The following is a 16,840-nucleotide window of genomic DNA, read 5'->3' on the forward strand; positions in this document are numbered from 1 at the left end:
CGATACACCAGAAATATTATTAAATCGATAGTTAGCTATAATCTTTTTTACGTTATAGGGAAGTACATTACGTTTATTTTTCGATATGTCAATGAAACAAGTTGGACAACTTATTATTCAGTAACATTCTATATTTTATTGAAATATAAACATGAAGGAATTTAACGTCTCTCTTCACTGGATTTGGTATCCAAAAAAAAAAATAGATACCGCTGCAGTTATTGAGAATTTCATAACCATATTTAGATACTTTATTAGTAAAATAAATGCAGTGATACAAAATCTCTAAAATATTCTCCTAACTTTCATAGCTTTCATTTTTTATATATTTATAATATAAAAACAACTACAACTATCCATTTGGAAATAGTTATAGCTATGTTGTTACGTGTAAACCATGACAAATCTAAAAGATAGGTAACTTTATCTTTTTCTACCGTAAATTTATCAATTGCGCAAAAAAAAAGTTCAGAATTAATACCCTGTATGCTATAATTAAAAATATTGCTTGATTGCTCGATACTATTCTCATCTATGTTTACTCTTAATGTTTCTTTATATTATGTTCTTTCAATATAATTATAGTTCTCTTAACAAAATAATTTTATTAATAATTTTGTATTAAGGAAATTTTAGATATGAAAAAAGTGAAAATTGAAAATGTAATAAGAGTGAAAAAGTTAAAATCCGTGAATGAATAAATTAAACAAAATTTTATATTATGGTTAAAGTTCTTTATGATTGTGCAATGTTTTTACATTATCGTTACACAGGGTTGTTTTAAATTCGTAAAGGATATCGTAAGGGATATTTATTTATTAATTTCATATGTATATTTTTTATATTGTATATAATTGCATTTGTTTTAAGCTTTAATCTAGTATTAAATGACGCAATACAATAACCAATAGTTAAATATACAAAAGTTCTCAAAATAAATTTGATTGAAAACGGAACTTCGTATACTGAAAATTTCATTTCACTCATAAATACAATGAATAATAGATAAATTTTATTGTATTTTTTATGTAATTATTTTTATTCTTACTTAATTACTTTTATTCTTACGTGATTACTTTTATTCTTATTTAAATCTACGTGATAAATACACAAAATATACTTAATATTAACATAAGTTAAACTTTTCTACACATTCATATCGCAAGTTTATACGGAAACTTGGCACGAAACAAAATAAGTGTATGACTAATATATTTGTTCAATTCTCAATTGTAAATTCTGTTGATATTTTATTATTGTCTAATTATTACTATCAGTATATATACAATTTAATATAACTAAAAATACAGCCACATGGAGGATGGAGAGTTATTTGAATTTGCAAGATTAAATTATTTGAAATAGTTATGTTGTTCAAAATATTCCCTTGCTTTTGAAGTAATCAAACGATAATGAAAAAACATTTTATTTAGAAAATAATTTTCACAAACAATAATTTCTTTCAATTTTTATTATAGTCCTCGGACAAGGACTGAAAGATGCATAATATATCAGTTAAATATTGGGAAATTTTAACATTGTCCATGATTAGTATGTACAAAAATGCTCATTCAAATTATTTATAAAAAATGTGCCCATTTTTGAATAAGAAAAATATGAAAGGTTCATTTTTGTAAATCTATGTCCAATTCTGTACATTATTATATAATGTTACATGTGGAAAATTTGAGTATTGAAACCTTTTTCGTAGCTTTTTTAAATGTTTGAAATTTATTTTAAGTTTTAATACGTTAAGTCGTATAGAATAAAAACATAGATATATATTAAATGGAGGAAATATATATTATTTGATGTTATTGACAATAAATTCTTCTTTACAATTGTTTAAAGGATCATAGGAGATAACAATAAAAGTTAAAAGTAAAAACGTATACACCTTATTGAAAAAGTAAAATATATATCGTAATTTTATTTCTTGAAAAGAGAGAAGAGGAATTTTACAAATAGTAATCTATAAAGACATGACTCAAAAACAGCGATCGATTATAAATTCTGTCGCCTTAGTGTTATCCCACGAGCGTTACCTTTTGTGCCATATCCAACACGCCTACACATATGTATTGGTTAGTATAAAGTAGCGTTGACGTCATACACCATGTGCCATACATGGTACTACTGAGAAATAGCGTGGGTGTCACACATAAAGTATTCCTCTTGTCATTTTTCACCCATCAATAGTTTCTTTTTAGTTGTTTATTTTATAAGAAATGACAGGTAATATAAATAATTAAAAGAATATATTGGTTATTTTATAATACCTATGCAGCACCATCTTTATATAATAACGTAATATATCATTTATTGCCATCATATTCTAGTGATGCTGAGTACTTTACAATATATTTATGTGAGATACTCTACATCTGTTTACAGTCTTTCATTACTTTTAAATCAATAAGCTATAGTACTACAAAACAAGTTTTACCGCTTTTTTTTGAGAATATATTCTGTGTAATTACTTTAAAAACTGTTTCATGGATCATAGTATAATTAACTAGTATGCTATTTATCTTTTAGTCACAAAAAATAAAAAAATAAAATATTAGCATGAAATAAGATCTTTACGGATGAATCAAATTTTTCCTCGAATAAGTTAACTTTATTTAAATCTTACCTAATTTAATACAGCTGTAAAAAATATTATAATATATCTAGATGGATTCTATATCTCTATATTATACTTCATACTGTGATAATAAAATAATTACATACAGCAATAGTTATTATATAGCTTTACAAATTGCAGTATACATAAATAATTCATTAGTTACCATTTAAAATACTCTTACAAACAATACAACTATTCCAGGAAATAAATATCCACACATGTCTTATTTATAAATTTTGTAATATTTTATACAAATCTTGCATATTGTACAATACCTTAAAAAGGTAAATAAAGAATTATGTTTCATGAAATATATCTTGTTTCTTTATAAAATTAGGTAAATTGTATTTTGCATTTTATATAAGATAATCAATTTAAAAGTTAGACCGTGATTTAAATTTGGAGTATCCATAACCGCCTCCACCTAATTTTTTTCGTGGTCGAGAATTTTTACTTACTCCCACTTCTATAATGAAATAATGTTAAGGAAGCCATTTTTCTACAATATTTGTATATATAAATGCAGCTAGCAATCCAAACAAAAATATATAAAGAATAAAAAATTTTCTGCACATTATAAAAATATAGCAAATAAAGGAAGAACATTTTTAACATTTTATATAATTGCAATCTAGTTTTCTGTGCATTGTACGCATATACATATAGTAACTGAATATAGTAAATACGCAAATTAAGTATTAAAATACCAAATATTATTGAAATCTCAATAAGAGACTTTATTATAAAGGATACTCAAATCTACAGCTGGTGGAACCACGAACCCAAAAGATTTTGCGACCTTCGATAAGTCCAGGGTTTCAATGTCAAAAATTTGTTTCAAATGATGAGAATCATATGCCCTCACATATGCTTTGAAGGCTTCTTTTGCTGACATATTTAAAAAATAATTCTTCGAAACCAATTTTTCAAGCTAAAACAGATGAAGAAACACAATTTAATTATTTTAATGTAGAGCACTTCAGATAGTCATAACTATATTGAAACAATTATTAGAATTACTTTAAAACAACAGAAATTAATAATAAGAAGTATTAAATTTAATAGCATCATACATTATTAAATATCTCTAAATTTTTATAATTTTTATTATGGAAAGTTAAGGTTTAATGTAAAACAAATATAGAAGAAACTCATTTTTTTATTATACACATTTTGTTTTTTCTGTGCATTCAAAATGTTAGAGTAAAAGTGATTTATATTTGTAGATGGAAATAACAGAAAAATTCAATTTATTTTAATCTGAAATATTGTAACTGATACTTAAGGTATCCAAATCGTGTAGTTAATTTACATTTTTAGTCGTCTTTGCATTTTATAGTTTACAGAAAATGTTTGCACACACAATTATTACGTATCCTTTACCCATGACTTTTAAAAAAACAAAACTCAAAAAAACTTAGAGTAATACAGATATATATATATATATATATATATATATATATATATATATATATATACACATTATTTTTTATCTTATTATATTATTCAAATATGTATCACATCTAATTATATTATTCTAATTACCTATATATATAGATGTATTAGAAGAACTTGCAATATTATATAATATAATATACATATATTGTATATATTATTCTACCATAAAAATAAGGCCAAAATTGGAAAAGAAAAGAATACTTTTTATATTTGGTCTATAGACACCATATATTAGTAATAACCATGATACACATGTTGTGTATTTTAAAATATAAGGCATGATTCATTAATTATGAATATATCAAAAACTATTAACTTTCTACATATACCTAAAATGGAACATAATCATTCTTGTTTTGACAAATTCTACAAATTGACTTTGTTACAAAATTGAATAGAATTTAGAGATTATATTTCGCTATCTTCATTTTGTGAAGTTTTAATATGGATTTACGCATTGCTGTACATAAAATATTTCCAATTCTATAAATTTTTAGTTAAATATTAAAAATTAAAATATGTATATTTACCTGTAATTGTATATCAGCAATTTTATTCCATGAAAAATCAAATTCGTTTACAGGTACTCTAGCCTGTTTAAGATAACGGAGGAAACCAAGTTCCTCTGGCCTTAAAATTAGTAACGCATGACCGCTGCTACCTTCTCCTCGAGCTGTTCTACCAACACGATGAATATATTCCTGCAACAGCATTTAGCTATTATATTCATTACCAATTTAATAATGTTTGCATTATGTTACATTTAATTTAATTTGCCTTAGGATCATCTGGAGGATCATATTGTACAATCCAATCAACAGCTGGTATATCAAGACCACGAGCAGCCACATCAGTACAAAGGAGTATACCAGAAGACGCGTTACAGAATTGGAAAAATGTTGTTGTTCTCTTCGTTTGTTTCTGTTTCCCCTATTAAATAATTAAAATATGTAATATAAAACTGTTAGGTGTCAACTAATTGAAAGTATTTCACACTGTACCGTACATGTATGCTTAATACTGGCAAATCAATGTAATTTAGTAGTTCATGGTGATATTTGACTGACATGCATGAACTGAAGAAAACCATAACCTTTTTCTTTCTGTTCTTTTTTAAAAACGTAAATAAAAGTAAAAATCTCTTTTCACTGGGGCACACAACATAACCCTGTTCTAAACCTTCTACTGTTGCCTTTTCCTTATCATCATCAACACCAACATAAACTGGTTCTTTTTTTAAAGCTAAAGTTGTTAACATTTCCGTTCGCTTGGTTTGTGTTGCACTGAACAACATTGTTAATCTCTTTTCTATAATAAAATATATAAAATATATATTCTTTATCATTATCATTATTTCTGCTACAAAAATATGAAAGATTGAACTAACTTGGTAAAATGTTAATAATTTGTTTCAGTTCTTCTTCAAAACCAATATCTAAGATACGATCAGCTTCATCAATAACCAGACACTGAAGATTTTTATACAAAAAGTCTGCTGTATTTTGTAGATGATCCAATAATCTACCAGGGGTAGCTACGATAATATTAATTCCTTTTGCAAGTTTTTGAGCTTCAGTCTGTCTATTAGCACCCCCCATTAGTAAACCATATGTATGATAATGATATTTCATTAGTTCTTTTAAAACTCCAAATGTTTGCATAGACAACTCTCGTGTTGGAGATATAATAATACAACCTGTGCCTAAAAATAATAATATAATGAAATACTTACATCTCAGATATTTTATTTATATTATTAACATACCATTGCGAGGCATAAATTTCAATTTATAAATTAATTCAACAGCAGGTATTAAAAATGCTAAAGTTTTCCCAGATCCTGTTTTTGCAGAACCCACTAGATCTCTTCCTTCTAGTAAAGGAGGAATAGCTTTTGCTTGTATTTCTGTCATGTTTGTAAAACCCATGTCTTCTATTGCTTTTAAAGTATTTTCACAAACAGATTCTGCTAATACCTTAAAACTTGTATCATTTGCTATCGTTAGACCCATTGCAGATCCAGGTACTGCAAGAATGAAAAATGTATCAAATTGATATTCATATATATATATATATATAATACACAGCATGTATCACGTAATAATGTTCACAATTTCTAAACTTCGCCAATTGTCTTCTTGGAAAAAATTGACATATAGAATTATCTATCTGTTAATTAATAATAAATTGCAATAATTGTGCTTTTTAAAAAATATATATATATATATTTTTCTGTATTAAAAAGGAATTGATCTTAATTCTCTTAAATGAATTCATTTACTTTTAATATGATATTCTCCATAAAAAAGTTCCTTCCTAGATTCTAAAAGAATATTAAACATATTTAATAATAATCATTTTTCCCATTGTATTGACATTTTTAATTGACATATCCAGTTCTTTAGTCACTTGTCAAATAAATGAATACGATTAACGTGAAAGTGATTTAATACTTAGATAATATCATCCTCATTTGTAATAAGTCTTTTGAAGGAAATTTGTCACACATAGCCAAAAATTGTTCAAAACTATAAAAAGATCTTATATAGGGATAAAGTCTATTTGAGCATTGTTGTCTATGGAAATTTACTGATTTGCATGTATTTTTTTTTTGCATTCACCAAACTCTAATAGCATGTTATGAAAACTCTCTATTGAAAAACACATTTATTGTGATACAATAGTTATAAATTAATGTTGTATATATGAAACTAAATTATTAATACAGAATAGAGGTATGAATGCATGAACTGTTCTATATTTTCGATTAATTTTTTCATAAGGAATCCAACCATGTCGAGTTGTATTACCAATTGTAAAAATTGTATATACCATTAAACTATACAGCTTAAATATAATTTAATACTGATTATTTAAGGGGATAAACCATACAATTGTGTGAAAAAATCTTTTTAAATAAAAATACTTTTAATGCACTTCAATGGTTAACTTCCAAATAATATGTCACTTATAGCAAATGTTTTTGTTTTGAAATTTACAGTAATTAAAAGATTAGTGAAATTTTCTTAAAATACTTACAATTTTCATCTATACCATTAGTATTGTTTTCTTGTGATATTTGATCATCTTCGATTTTCTTTCTTTTCTCTGTAACATATAATAATTACATGTTATACAATAAACACATTCTATTAATGGAAACGCCTGAGTTGATGAAACAAGATTTAGATTTGAAATTTTTTAATATCACATACAAATAGTTGTTTTATACTATATAAATAGATCACTCAAGTTTATGCAGATGAAAAATATATAAAGTAAAAGTAAACAAATAGCACATGTGGCTATGTTTAATTTCTCATGTCTCAGTCGCTTTGCAGTCTTATGTTAATAAACATCTATATGATATAATACCAACGATAGCCATACTACTAATGTATAAACTATAGAAAATTTCAGCGGATTAGAGAAATTAATTGAAACACAGACAGGACATATAAACAACTTATTATTTTTGTTAGCACTGGTAATAAATAAAATAACGCTCAGTACAAAATAATGAAGCTGATATGTATTACTACAGCGAATGCCATTGCATTCGTTCAACATAAAAATGAACTGGAAATCATCCTTGACTGCCACAAAATAGATATAATGCTCATTTCAGCAACTCATTTCACAGACAAAAATCACTTCAATATCAATGTCTATAATACATCACATTCAACACCCCAGTGGTCAGGTAAATCAGATATTAATATAAAATCAAATATAAAACATTATAAGCTCCATTAGAAGCATGATATAAAAAGAATTATCTTCAAATTATATTCAATTAACAGAATTATATTCAAGACTGGTATAGTCTGCAATATCTACTATTTACTGCCCTCCTAGGCACGATCTTTTGAAGAAAGATTTTGATTATTTTATTTGGAAGTTTCATTCTTAATAACAACATAAATCCAAAGAAAGCTCCAGGACACAACATGATCAATGACAAAATGATCAAATTTGTGATCATAGAAACTTTATGCCATCTCTGCGTCCATTTATGCTAGAATGAAATATGGTTGTACTGTAAATTTGAGGTTTCTTGCGAATATCTAGGAAACTAAAGCCAAGCGATGGTAACATGAATAGGGAAAAATTGTTCATGATGTTGATTTGAACAACACACTTGAAGGTCATTGGAATCAATGGGATTGTCTGATATTAAATAATTACTGTTATTTCTCAACTTACTTTTACACTATTTAAATAATTAATCATAATTTAAATAATGATTCTGCATACCACATACCATGTCAAAGCATGTGATAAAATCTGTTTTGATTCTAACAGATGTTAATATACTAATTTTAGTTAACAAATTAAATTCTACGTAGCAATGCTTTCACTATTGTATATACTTTATATGTGCCTTAAAAATATAAGAAACATAAATACAGTCTATTTTCAGTTTTGAGGAAAATTAAAATATTAATAAATATAATCTAAATTGTAGAAATTAAATAAATAATTATTTTAACTTACTGTTTACTGGCACACTTTCTTGTGAGTGACGTCGTTTCGATTCATTCATAACATTTACCTCATTTTCTTGAATATCATCTTCTAAATTTTCAATTGGGGCTTCACCTGCCATTAATATAAAATAGATTATCAGTAAGAGCTAATAATTTGATGTAAAGATAGGTTATAATATAACAATAATAAATTATATTTTATGACTACATTTATAACCTTGTATTTGCTTCTCCCGTTCTTTCAATACTTCAAGTTTCTTCCTTTCTTTTTTCTTAATTTTTCGCATTAAAACTTTATTAGGTACTGACATATTTATTTAACAAATCAAATGCTTATTTTAATGCAATAAAATATCTCAACACGTTTTAACCATGTGCTAAATTGAAAATTGATGTCTTCTTTAAAACTAGTTTGCAATGACTGGCAGTGGGCGTTACGGTCGCCCAATCAGAGCGTTTCTCTCACTGACATATCAATGGCTATTCCCTGCTTCAAGTCGTTGCTAAGAACACATGTGAGAAGGGACATTCTTGAACCAATGTTAAAAATGTCAGGCAAAAGAAAGAGAAGGAAATTCTATCCGCATTAATCTTTCCCTATTATTTTTTTTTAATTTTGATGAAGAAACAATAGCTTAAAACTTCAATACAATAAGAACCAAAACAGAGGTTTTATTAGAAAATGAATTAAACAAACTTAGAAATCACAGATTAAAAAATACAAATATTATGAAATTAAAATAAACGCCAAATTGAACTTTATTATTTGAAGGACCGCGCTCTTCTGTCCGTTTTTATGGGTTTATTTATGGAACTACTTATAGTGAAAGGTAACTTAAAAAAATTAATGTCTAAACTATTTTACAATGTACCATCAGAGAGGAAACGAGTTCTAATTGTTCTCGAGCTAATATTGTTTCTAGCAACCAAGTACTGATGGTATTCTACGCTAAAATATATGAAAACTTATAAAGTTAGGAATCTGTTCTATTTGGTTTTACGCTGGCATATACAAAAACCTATTTAGTTCCACCACAAGCGTGGTATGCTGTGGCGCTGTGGTTCACGTCATCAGAGCCTATTTCATTGTATGGTTCTGTGGAAATCTTTTCTATTCGATATAAACAAATATGAGAATAATAAAATCGTGCAATAATTGAACTAAGTTACCTCTGAAAGAGAAATTAATTATTTATTATATCTTTTTAACGAAGAAAAGAAAATCTTTCCTTTCAAACGATAATGGATCAATAAAATGATGCAATAATTTTAATATATTCTCCATATACAATAGCTTTTTAGATATAACATTAAATTTACTTTTCTCGCAATAATGTTTTTGTTATAATAAAACTTAAATTTTATTTTAATAGTAATTTCAATAGTTGGTAGGCTGTGAATAATATTTCTGACGATAATGTATCTGTTTTGCATGCGTATTCATATACAGAAACGACAAAAACAAAAGAACAAATTAACTGCAGACGAAATTTGACGTTGTGACTAATTTTACGATTTTCATCCATCTTACTTCCATTACTGAGTAAAATTTATGGTAATTATTTAGAAGTTCGCCCATATCACCGATTTTGATGTTTTTTGTATATGCTATTGGGACCACAATTCTAAACATATTTTTATCACATTTCAGAATTGCTATATACAGGTATTCTAAAAGGTATATATTATGTAGTAGTTAATTCTACATGGCATATATTTCATTTTATTCTCTTGCCTTTTTGTTTAACTCTTAATCGTAATTATTATAGTTCTAATCATAAGCAATTAGTTTTTATTTTCAGGACAATAAAAGTCGAAAATTTTGATGTACACATATATATGTATATGTCGGAGATGAAAGGACATCGGAGCCTTTTTTTTGGAATGTTTGGGAAGGTCCCCAATACTTTAATCCAGACTTTTATTATAGCTGCACTTAAATAATAAAACTGAAAAAATAGTTGTTTATGTTTTAATCCGAGTATAGGTGCCCGAGATTTATGACATAACTGGTCGCTGAACGTAGCCACGGTCACGGGAGGGATGTGTATCTAACAGAGGTATGGAGTAATTATATAACTCTCCTTAAAAACAAAGATTGACCCGAGGGGTACAGAGAGGTACGGAGAGGAGTATATAAGGGCAGTTCCACTTGGGCTGAGATTCTGTTCAGTCAGATAAGTTCTACTGGTACTGAGGACAAGTACGTTGAGTCACACCAGAATCGTGGATCAAATCGCATTCGTCATCTCGTTGACCGTGGATTTGTTATCGAACCTAAATGCATTGTTATCGACATCTCGAGTATTCAATCGCCGCTATTACTCGTTAAACTCTGTAATAATCACATTTGTATCAGTAAATATCATCTATAGTACATAACAACGATGGCCAATTTGAAGATTCGTTATACGCCCCTAACTCTAATGATAACCCGACATATATAATATTTATGTCTATATATATTTATGTGTATATATATATGTCGGAGATGAAAGGACACTGGGGCCTTCCCTTTGGAATTCTTCGGAAAACCCCCAATATTTTAGTCTCTATAATTTAACTCGATTATAATTGTCCGAGATTTGTGATAGTGAGCTTGGGCTCAAGGCGACAAGTCGCTGAACGTAGCCGCGGTCACAGGATGAATGTTTTTACCTAACATAGGGATGGAGTAATTCTATAGCTCTCCTTAAAAGAAATAGTTGTAGCGGCACGCGACAGTAATCATGTCCCGTGGATCGCCACACACAAACCCTATTCTGATTACTAGATGTTGATGCATCTTCACAGTACATATTCAGCTAGCCTGAGGAGCCGCTATAAATCTTAGGATTTAGTTAACTAAAGTCTTTCAAACGGACAAACAGTCTTTATCCTAACAGTCCTTAAATCTGCCACCTACTACGGGAAGATACGGGAAATCTGCTTTTCTCACGAACAACGCTTCCCGCTAGCAACTTTCTCTCAAGGGCGGTTAGCATCCTTCTTTAACCATCAACATAGAAATTAACCAATTAACAGGAACATCCATTTCCCTCACTTTCCGAACGAAGGCTCTCCTCGACGAATCCGATGGTCTCGTGTCCTTAGATACACCCCATCATAGTTTTCCTCTGCAGCATCATCGTGACGGAATGTCATTCTCTCGTGGGGTCACATTAGTGAGATACATAGCGTCTTTACGTTCGGTAGATATTCTACGTTTTAACAAAAAGTTAGTTCAGTAATATTTGTACCGTAGACAAGCAAGTGGAGTACAACTTGGACTTTGGAAGAAAGCGCATTTGATTATCCCGTTGACCGCGGATTCGTTATTGAACCTAAGATCATTGTCATTAGCTTCTCGAGTATCTAATTACCACGGTTATTTGACAACTTCTGTAATAATCGTATTTGCGCTAGTAAATATCTTCTCTATTGCATAACAACAATGTCTAATCCAAATGAAGATTCGCTTCACGTCCCCAACCTCAATCATAATATGAACCCGACATATATATATTGTGTGTGTGTTTGCGTGTATATATATTGTGCGTGTTACGTGTGTATATATATATAAGGCAGTGCCCCATATAGAATTATTATTAGACTAAGATTTAATTTAATTTTTAGATTTCAGGTTTTTATGGATCCTAGTCCGGTTTCTAGTTTTTGCGCCGGTTTTCTTCTTAAAGCTCCTTTTGTTATTTGTTTTGAACATTGTGCAAACGCACACCAGAAGGAATATTTATTTGATGATGAATAAATTAAAAATTTGTTGGGGCCTCCGCATAACTCGCTCACAGAAGAGGCAGACAGTCTCGAATTCCTGTGGCCCGCTCAACATCGCTTCTACGATCGCCGAGGGGATCAATTTTTCGCCTATGACGTGCCGCAGGGCGTAGCGGGACAGTTCCCACTCCGGACAAAGCTCCAGTGTGTGCTGCGCCGTGTCCCTACCCTCCCCGCAGTGGTGACAGATGTCCGTCGTCTCCCGTTCGATTTTCCTCAGGTACTCGCCGAACACGCCGTGTCCCGTGAGCACCTGGGTCATCCTGTAGGTGAGCGGGAAGCCGCGGCGGCTTCTCCATGTCTCCCAGTTTGGGAAGACCGCCTCCACGCCTCGATGTTCGCTTCCCTCGTTGATCAGCTGGGTTCGCCACTGGTCCCACGCGTCCTCCTCGGCGGTTCCTAGGTCGTTTGGGGCCGCCTGCTCGGTCGAGTCCTCTCCTGGGTCTCATACTCTCATGTTGGTGTATCTTTTCTTGAGCGTCAGTGCCCGAAGCTCTCACGGGGGGGGGGGGGGGGACGCGGCCAGAACGGTCGCTGGCTCGTGAGACACCGTTCGGTATCCCCTGACGATCCTGATGGCGGTTATCCTGTGCAGCCTCCTGAGGAGCAGGATGCTGCGACGACTCGCCATCAGATCGTCCGCCCATACCGGGGCCCCGTACATCACTCGGGACCGAACGACGCCCTCGTATAGTCGGCGCACCGCAACTCTCGCCCCGCCGATGTTCGGCAGCAGGCCGCACAAGGCATTGGCAGCCGCCGACACCTTCGAAATCGGAGTGTCGAAGTGCGGCTCGAGCGTCCATTGACTTCTGAAGTGATCTGGGGAACTTTTAAGAACGATTCTAATGACCAGACTCAGGTGTTCATTATAAGAGAACGAATGTGCGAAATTGCGAACCCGTAGGACACTCGAAATTAGCAAGGAGGATCATCAGAAGGTAAGACACGACCCTGTGCCTTTACTGAAATTACGCGATGAAGTTCGGTCAGGGAGGAAATGAGAGTGTTCACGCTTATGGACCTAGTTGTTTTTGGACTAGTGCTGCACCATGCGGCCAATTGATGAGTTTAATTAAGATTAGAATATATAAAAACCTATAAAATTGGGGATCTGCTTTGCTTGATCATAATTTAGTATATAAATTGGAATCTATGTATTTAAATTTAAAGCTAGGGATCTGTCCCGTTTAGTTGCACACTAGCATAGACAAGAACCGATTGAGTTTCATGTTCGAATGAATCGATTTAATTGTACGGTTCTACCAAAAACTTCCGAGATAGACAAATATGAGAATGACAAAGTCAAGCAATAATGAAACTAATGTAAGTTGTCTAAAAAAAAGAAATTGATTGTTTACTATATTTTTTTTGGAGAAGAAAAGAGAATATTTCCTTTCAAACAATTATGAATTAATGCAATAATTTTAATATTTTTCCACACATCATTTAGATTCAACATTAATCCTTGGCATTTGACATGCCAATTGTACTAGCAGGAATATTTTTTTAATCGTCGCATGGAATCAAATATTCCTTTTCATTAGTACGATGATGCTTGTTAAAACGAATTGAACGACTTTTCATATGAGATCATTTATCGTAAAATGTTATAAATGCTTTTTTGGCATTTTCTGATAGTACTGTAATATTGTAAAGGAGTTTGATTATAGATCGGTTGAAAATAGAAAAAACCGTGTACATCGTCCTTCTGTGGTTCGTTTACATTTAAGAGCGCCTATGTGACTAAAGTCACCTAGTTCTTGCAGAGGTATGAGAAAAACGATAAACAACGTTAGAGCAGAAGGACGGTTTCGGTTTTCAAGGAGGGGTGACCGAGAGGTTAGAGTATGCGAGTCGAAAAGTGAGTGTGTGCGAGAATCAGAGTTGATCGAGACATCGAAGAGTAGAGTTAAGAGAGTGATCGAGTTGTCAGTGTTGTAGAGTTGTTAGAGTTGCTAGTGAGAGAGAGAGAGAGAGAGAGAGAGAGAGAGAGAGAGAGAGAGAGAGAGAGAGAGAGAGAGAGAGAGAGAGAGAGAGAGAGAGAGAGAGAGTGTTAGATTCGTTGTGACGAGAGTTGCCAAATAACTGTAAAGTTATTTGAGATAGATACGAGTATCGCATTTAGTTTCAGTTAAACAAACATCGTTTTCTGTCCTATTAATACTTGTATATTTAATTCACTATTAATAAATTGTAAGTAATCGGGGAAAAAATTTATATTTAATTTCCACGATACTACAGTACTTATATGAATAGAGAAAAATAGGGACGACATATTTCTATATCTTTCTAATATAGGAATCCATTGGTTCAAAAGCTTTGAGTTTTTACAGTTTGCTACTTCTAACCTACTGTATAGCTTACTTTAACGTGATAGCCATTTATAAGATAAATTTGATCATTTACTTAAACACATATTGTGTTCAGAATAACGAAACATCGCCTCACTATCAATATATAAATCGACTTGTCACATAACATTTCGAATAAAGGTTATATACGTGGCCCAATCAATATTAGTTGTACTTTTCTATTTCCATAAGACTACTGGATACAATCAAGTTACGCTCATAGTATCAACAAAGACGAGCAACGCATAAAAGAAAAAAGAGTCATGCGGAATAAGCTGAATAATCTAATAAAAAATACCAAACTTTAACAGTGTACAATTTTTGAACAAGTGAAATGGATTCCTGAGCTTCAAATCGTAATTCCTAGACTCAAAATCGTTATATCGTGTTTCCATTTATCGAATTCAAGAAACATTCGATAATTGTAAAAAAAGATCCTTTACATAATTGCATACTCGTGTACTCGTCACCATTACGAAGAGGAGTGCCATTCCTCTGACACATCGAGAAGCTCGGCGGTGTCACGTAGGAGACACAAGAAATCACGAAATTAACAGATCACCGGTGATCTCCTCGCGTTGTAGTTCGAACGTTTCACAAGTAAGGTAAAAAATTTGGACTTTAGATACGATAGTAAAATTTATTGTACGAATCTAACAAAATGACGATTCAGAGTGTTATAATAAAAAGGTGTTGACTGTTGATTTGGGAGGGTTCTTATACTAAGGTTTGGTTTCTCTGGAGGGGTTATCGTCGCGGCTATTCTGTTACTATCTGGTTATTGTTTCGATGGTTGTGGTATGCAGGATGTTTCGTCTACCCTATTACCGTTTCTGAGCGTGTGACATTCCCCCTTCTTAGCTTCGCTTTACCTCGATGAAGCGTATGGCTCTGGTGGGTCGTCTAACTTGAATGATCTCTTCACAGAATTATCAATGTTATGGTCTTCTTCCTGAGAAGTAAGGTTTTAGTCTGTTGCCATGGATTCTTTGAGTTTGACCGTTGGAATATAAGATAGAATATATATAAGATAGATGAGTGGATTGGATGAAAGGATTTCTGCTGGTCCTAACCATTCGTGGTATAGTTTGTTGGTTTTGTGATCGTTATGTACCTATACTTTATCTTTTATTTATATCTTGAAATATCGTTCGTGTTTTAATAACTTTTTGTATCTAATCTCTCTGATATCGCTTTTTGTTTGATTCGGTGATTTGCTTTGGTTATGTAGGCGTTATGTCGATTTTTCCAGAGGTTAAATAATTGTTCTTTAGTTAGGCTGGGGTTGGTTGATATTGAGGATGGCATGTTAGCTTGTCGTCCAAATGTTAGTTCAAATGGGGTATGTCCGGTCGTTTCGTGTACTGAAATATTATATCCCATACATATTAGTTTTAAATTTTCGTCCCAATCGTTTTGTCGGTCGGTCGTACAAGTTCGAATAAGATCATTTACTGCAGCATGTGTTCGTTCAAGGGATCCGTTAGATTGCAGGTGGAAGGAGGTAGTTTTTATGTGTTAGATCTTGAAAGCTTTTTCAAATGTATCCATCAGTGTACATACGAAATTTCGTCCCATATCCGTGAGGATACTTTTAGGTGTGGAATATATGTACATATAGCGATCCAAAAGTTCGTTAATGATCGAGTTGGCTGTTTGGTCCTTTAGAGGTATGAGAACGAGGTATTTGGTCAGTTGGTCTTGGATAAACAGGATAAATTAGTTACCTTATTTGGTTTCTGTGAAAGGTCTGAGTATGTCCATTGCGATTTTATCATTAGGGTTTACGAGTGTGTCAGTTATCATGGGTTGCTCTTTGGCTCTGATACGGTTTAGTTTCTTTCGTTGACAAGTTTCGCAGTTTTGTATAAATTCCGTGACGTCTTGTTCTAGGTTTATCCTAGGTGCGATGTATACCTAAGTGTCGTATTATTTCGTTATAGTTTTCGCATAATATCGTTTGTTTTTGTTCGTTATCGTAATCTACTGGCGGATCTTGCCCAAATATTAATTTAATTTAAGGGAACTTTGTTGTTAGGAATTTTAGCATGAATTGAACGTTTACCTTTTCTAACGTGCTGAAGCTATTATCGTTCATTCCTATTTGTAAACGTTCAGTTTGGCGTTTAGTAAAG

At 31.5% G+C, this 16,840-nt stretch overlaps 3 protein-coding genes across 4 annotated transcripts in view; 1 reads left to right on the forward strand and 2 right to left on the reverse strand.

Annotated features, from left to right (window-relative positions):
- The window catches only part of gfzf (GST-containing FLYWCH zinc-finger protein), a 112,444-nt gene that overhangs the window by 82,791 nt on the left and 12,813 nt on the right, over positions 1–16,840 (forward strand). The gene's annotated exons all lie outside the window — the stretch shown is intronic.
- On the reverse strand, positions 2,587–8,935 carry pit (probable ATP-dependent RNA helicase pitchoune). Of its 2 annotated transcripts, none has more exons than XM_069109694.1 (10): positions 8,786–8,918; positions 8,585–8,689; positions 7,127–7,195; positions 5,853–6,113; positions 5,475–5,789; positions 5,094–5,395; positions 4,865–5,017; positions 4,618–4,788; positions 3,383–3,560; positions 2,587–3,095 (listed from the first exon to the last, which is right to left on the reverse strand). In XM_069109694.1, exons 1-10 carry the CDS (start codon positions 8,886–8,888, stop codon positions 3,004–3,006), a joined length of 1,749 nt encoding a protein of 582 aa, XP_068965795.1. In that variant the 5' UTR covers positions 8,889–8,918; the 3' UTR covers positions 2,587–3,003. The 2 variants fall into 2 exon arrangements, with proteins under 2 accessions (XP_068965795.1, XP_068965796.1); XM_069109695.1 differs by having other exon boundaries at positions 2,588–3,095; positions 8,795–8,935.
- The window catches only part of LOC138178157 (solute carrier family 35 member F3), a 77,435-nt gene continuing 69,572 nt past the window's right edge, over positions 8,978–16,840 (reverse strand). The window contains exon 10 of the mRNA XM_069109690.1: positions 8,978–9,080. Coding sequence (XP_068965791.1) covers positions 9,026–9,080 — 55 coding nt within the window. The 3' untranslated portion in view covers positions 8,978–9,025. The remainder of the gene's footprint in view (positions 9,081–16,840) is intronic.

The sequence above is a fragment of the Bombus flavifrons genome, chromosome 3 (genome assembly GCF_040668555.2).
Source record: "Bombus flavifrons isolate JBK064 chromosome 3, iyBomFlav1_principal, whole genome shotgun sequence".
Classification (NCBI taxonomy): Eukaryota; Metazoa; Arthropoda; class Insecta; order Hymenoptera; family Apidae; genus Bombus; species Bombus flavifrons.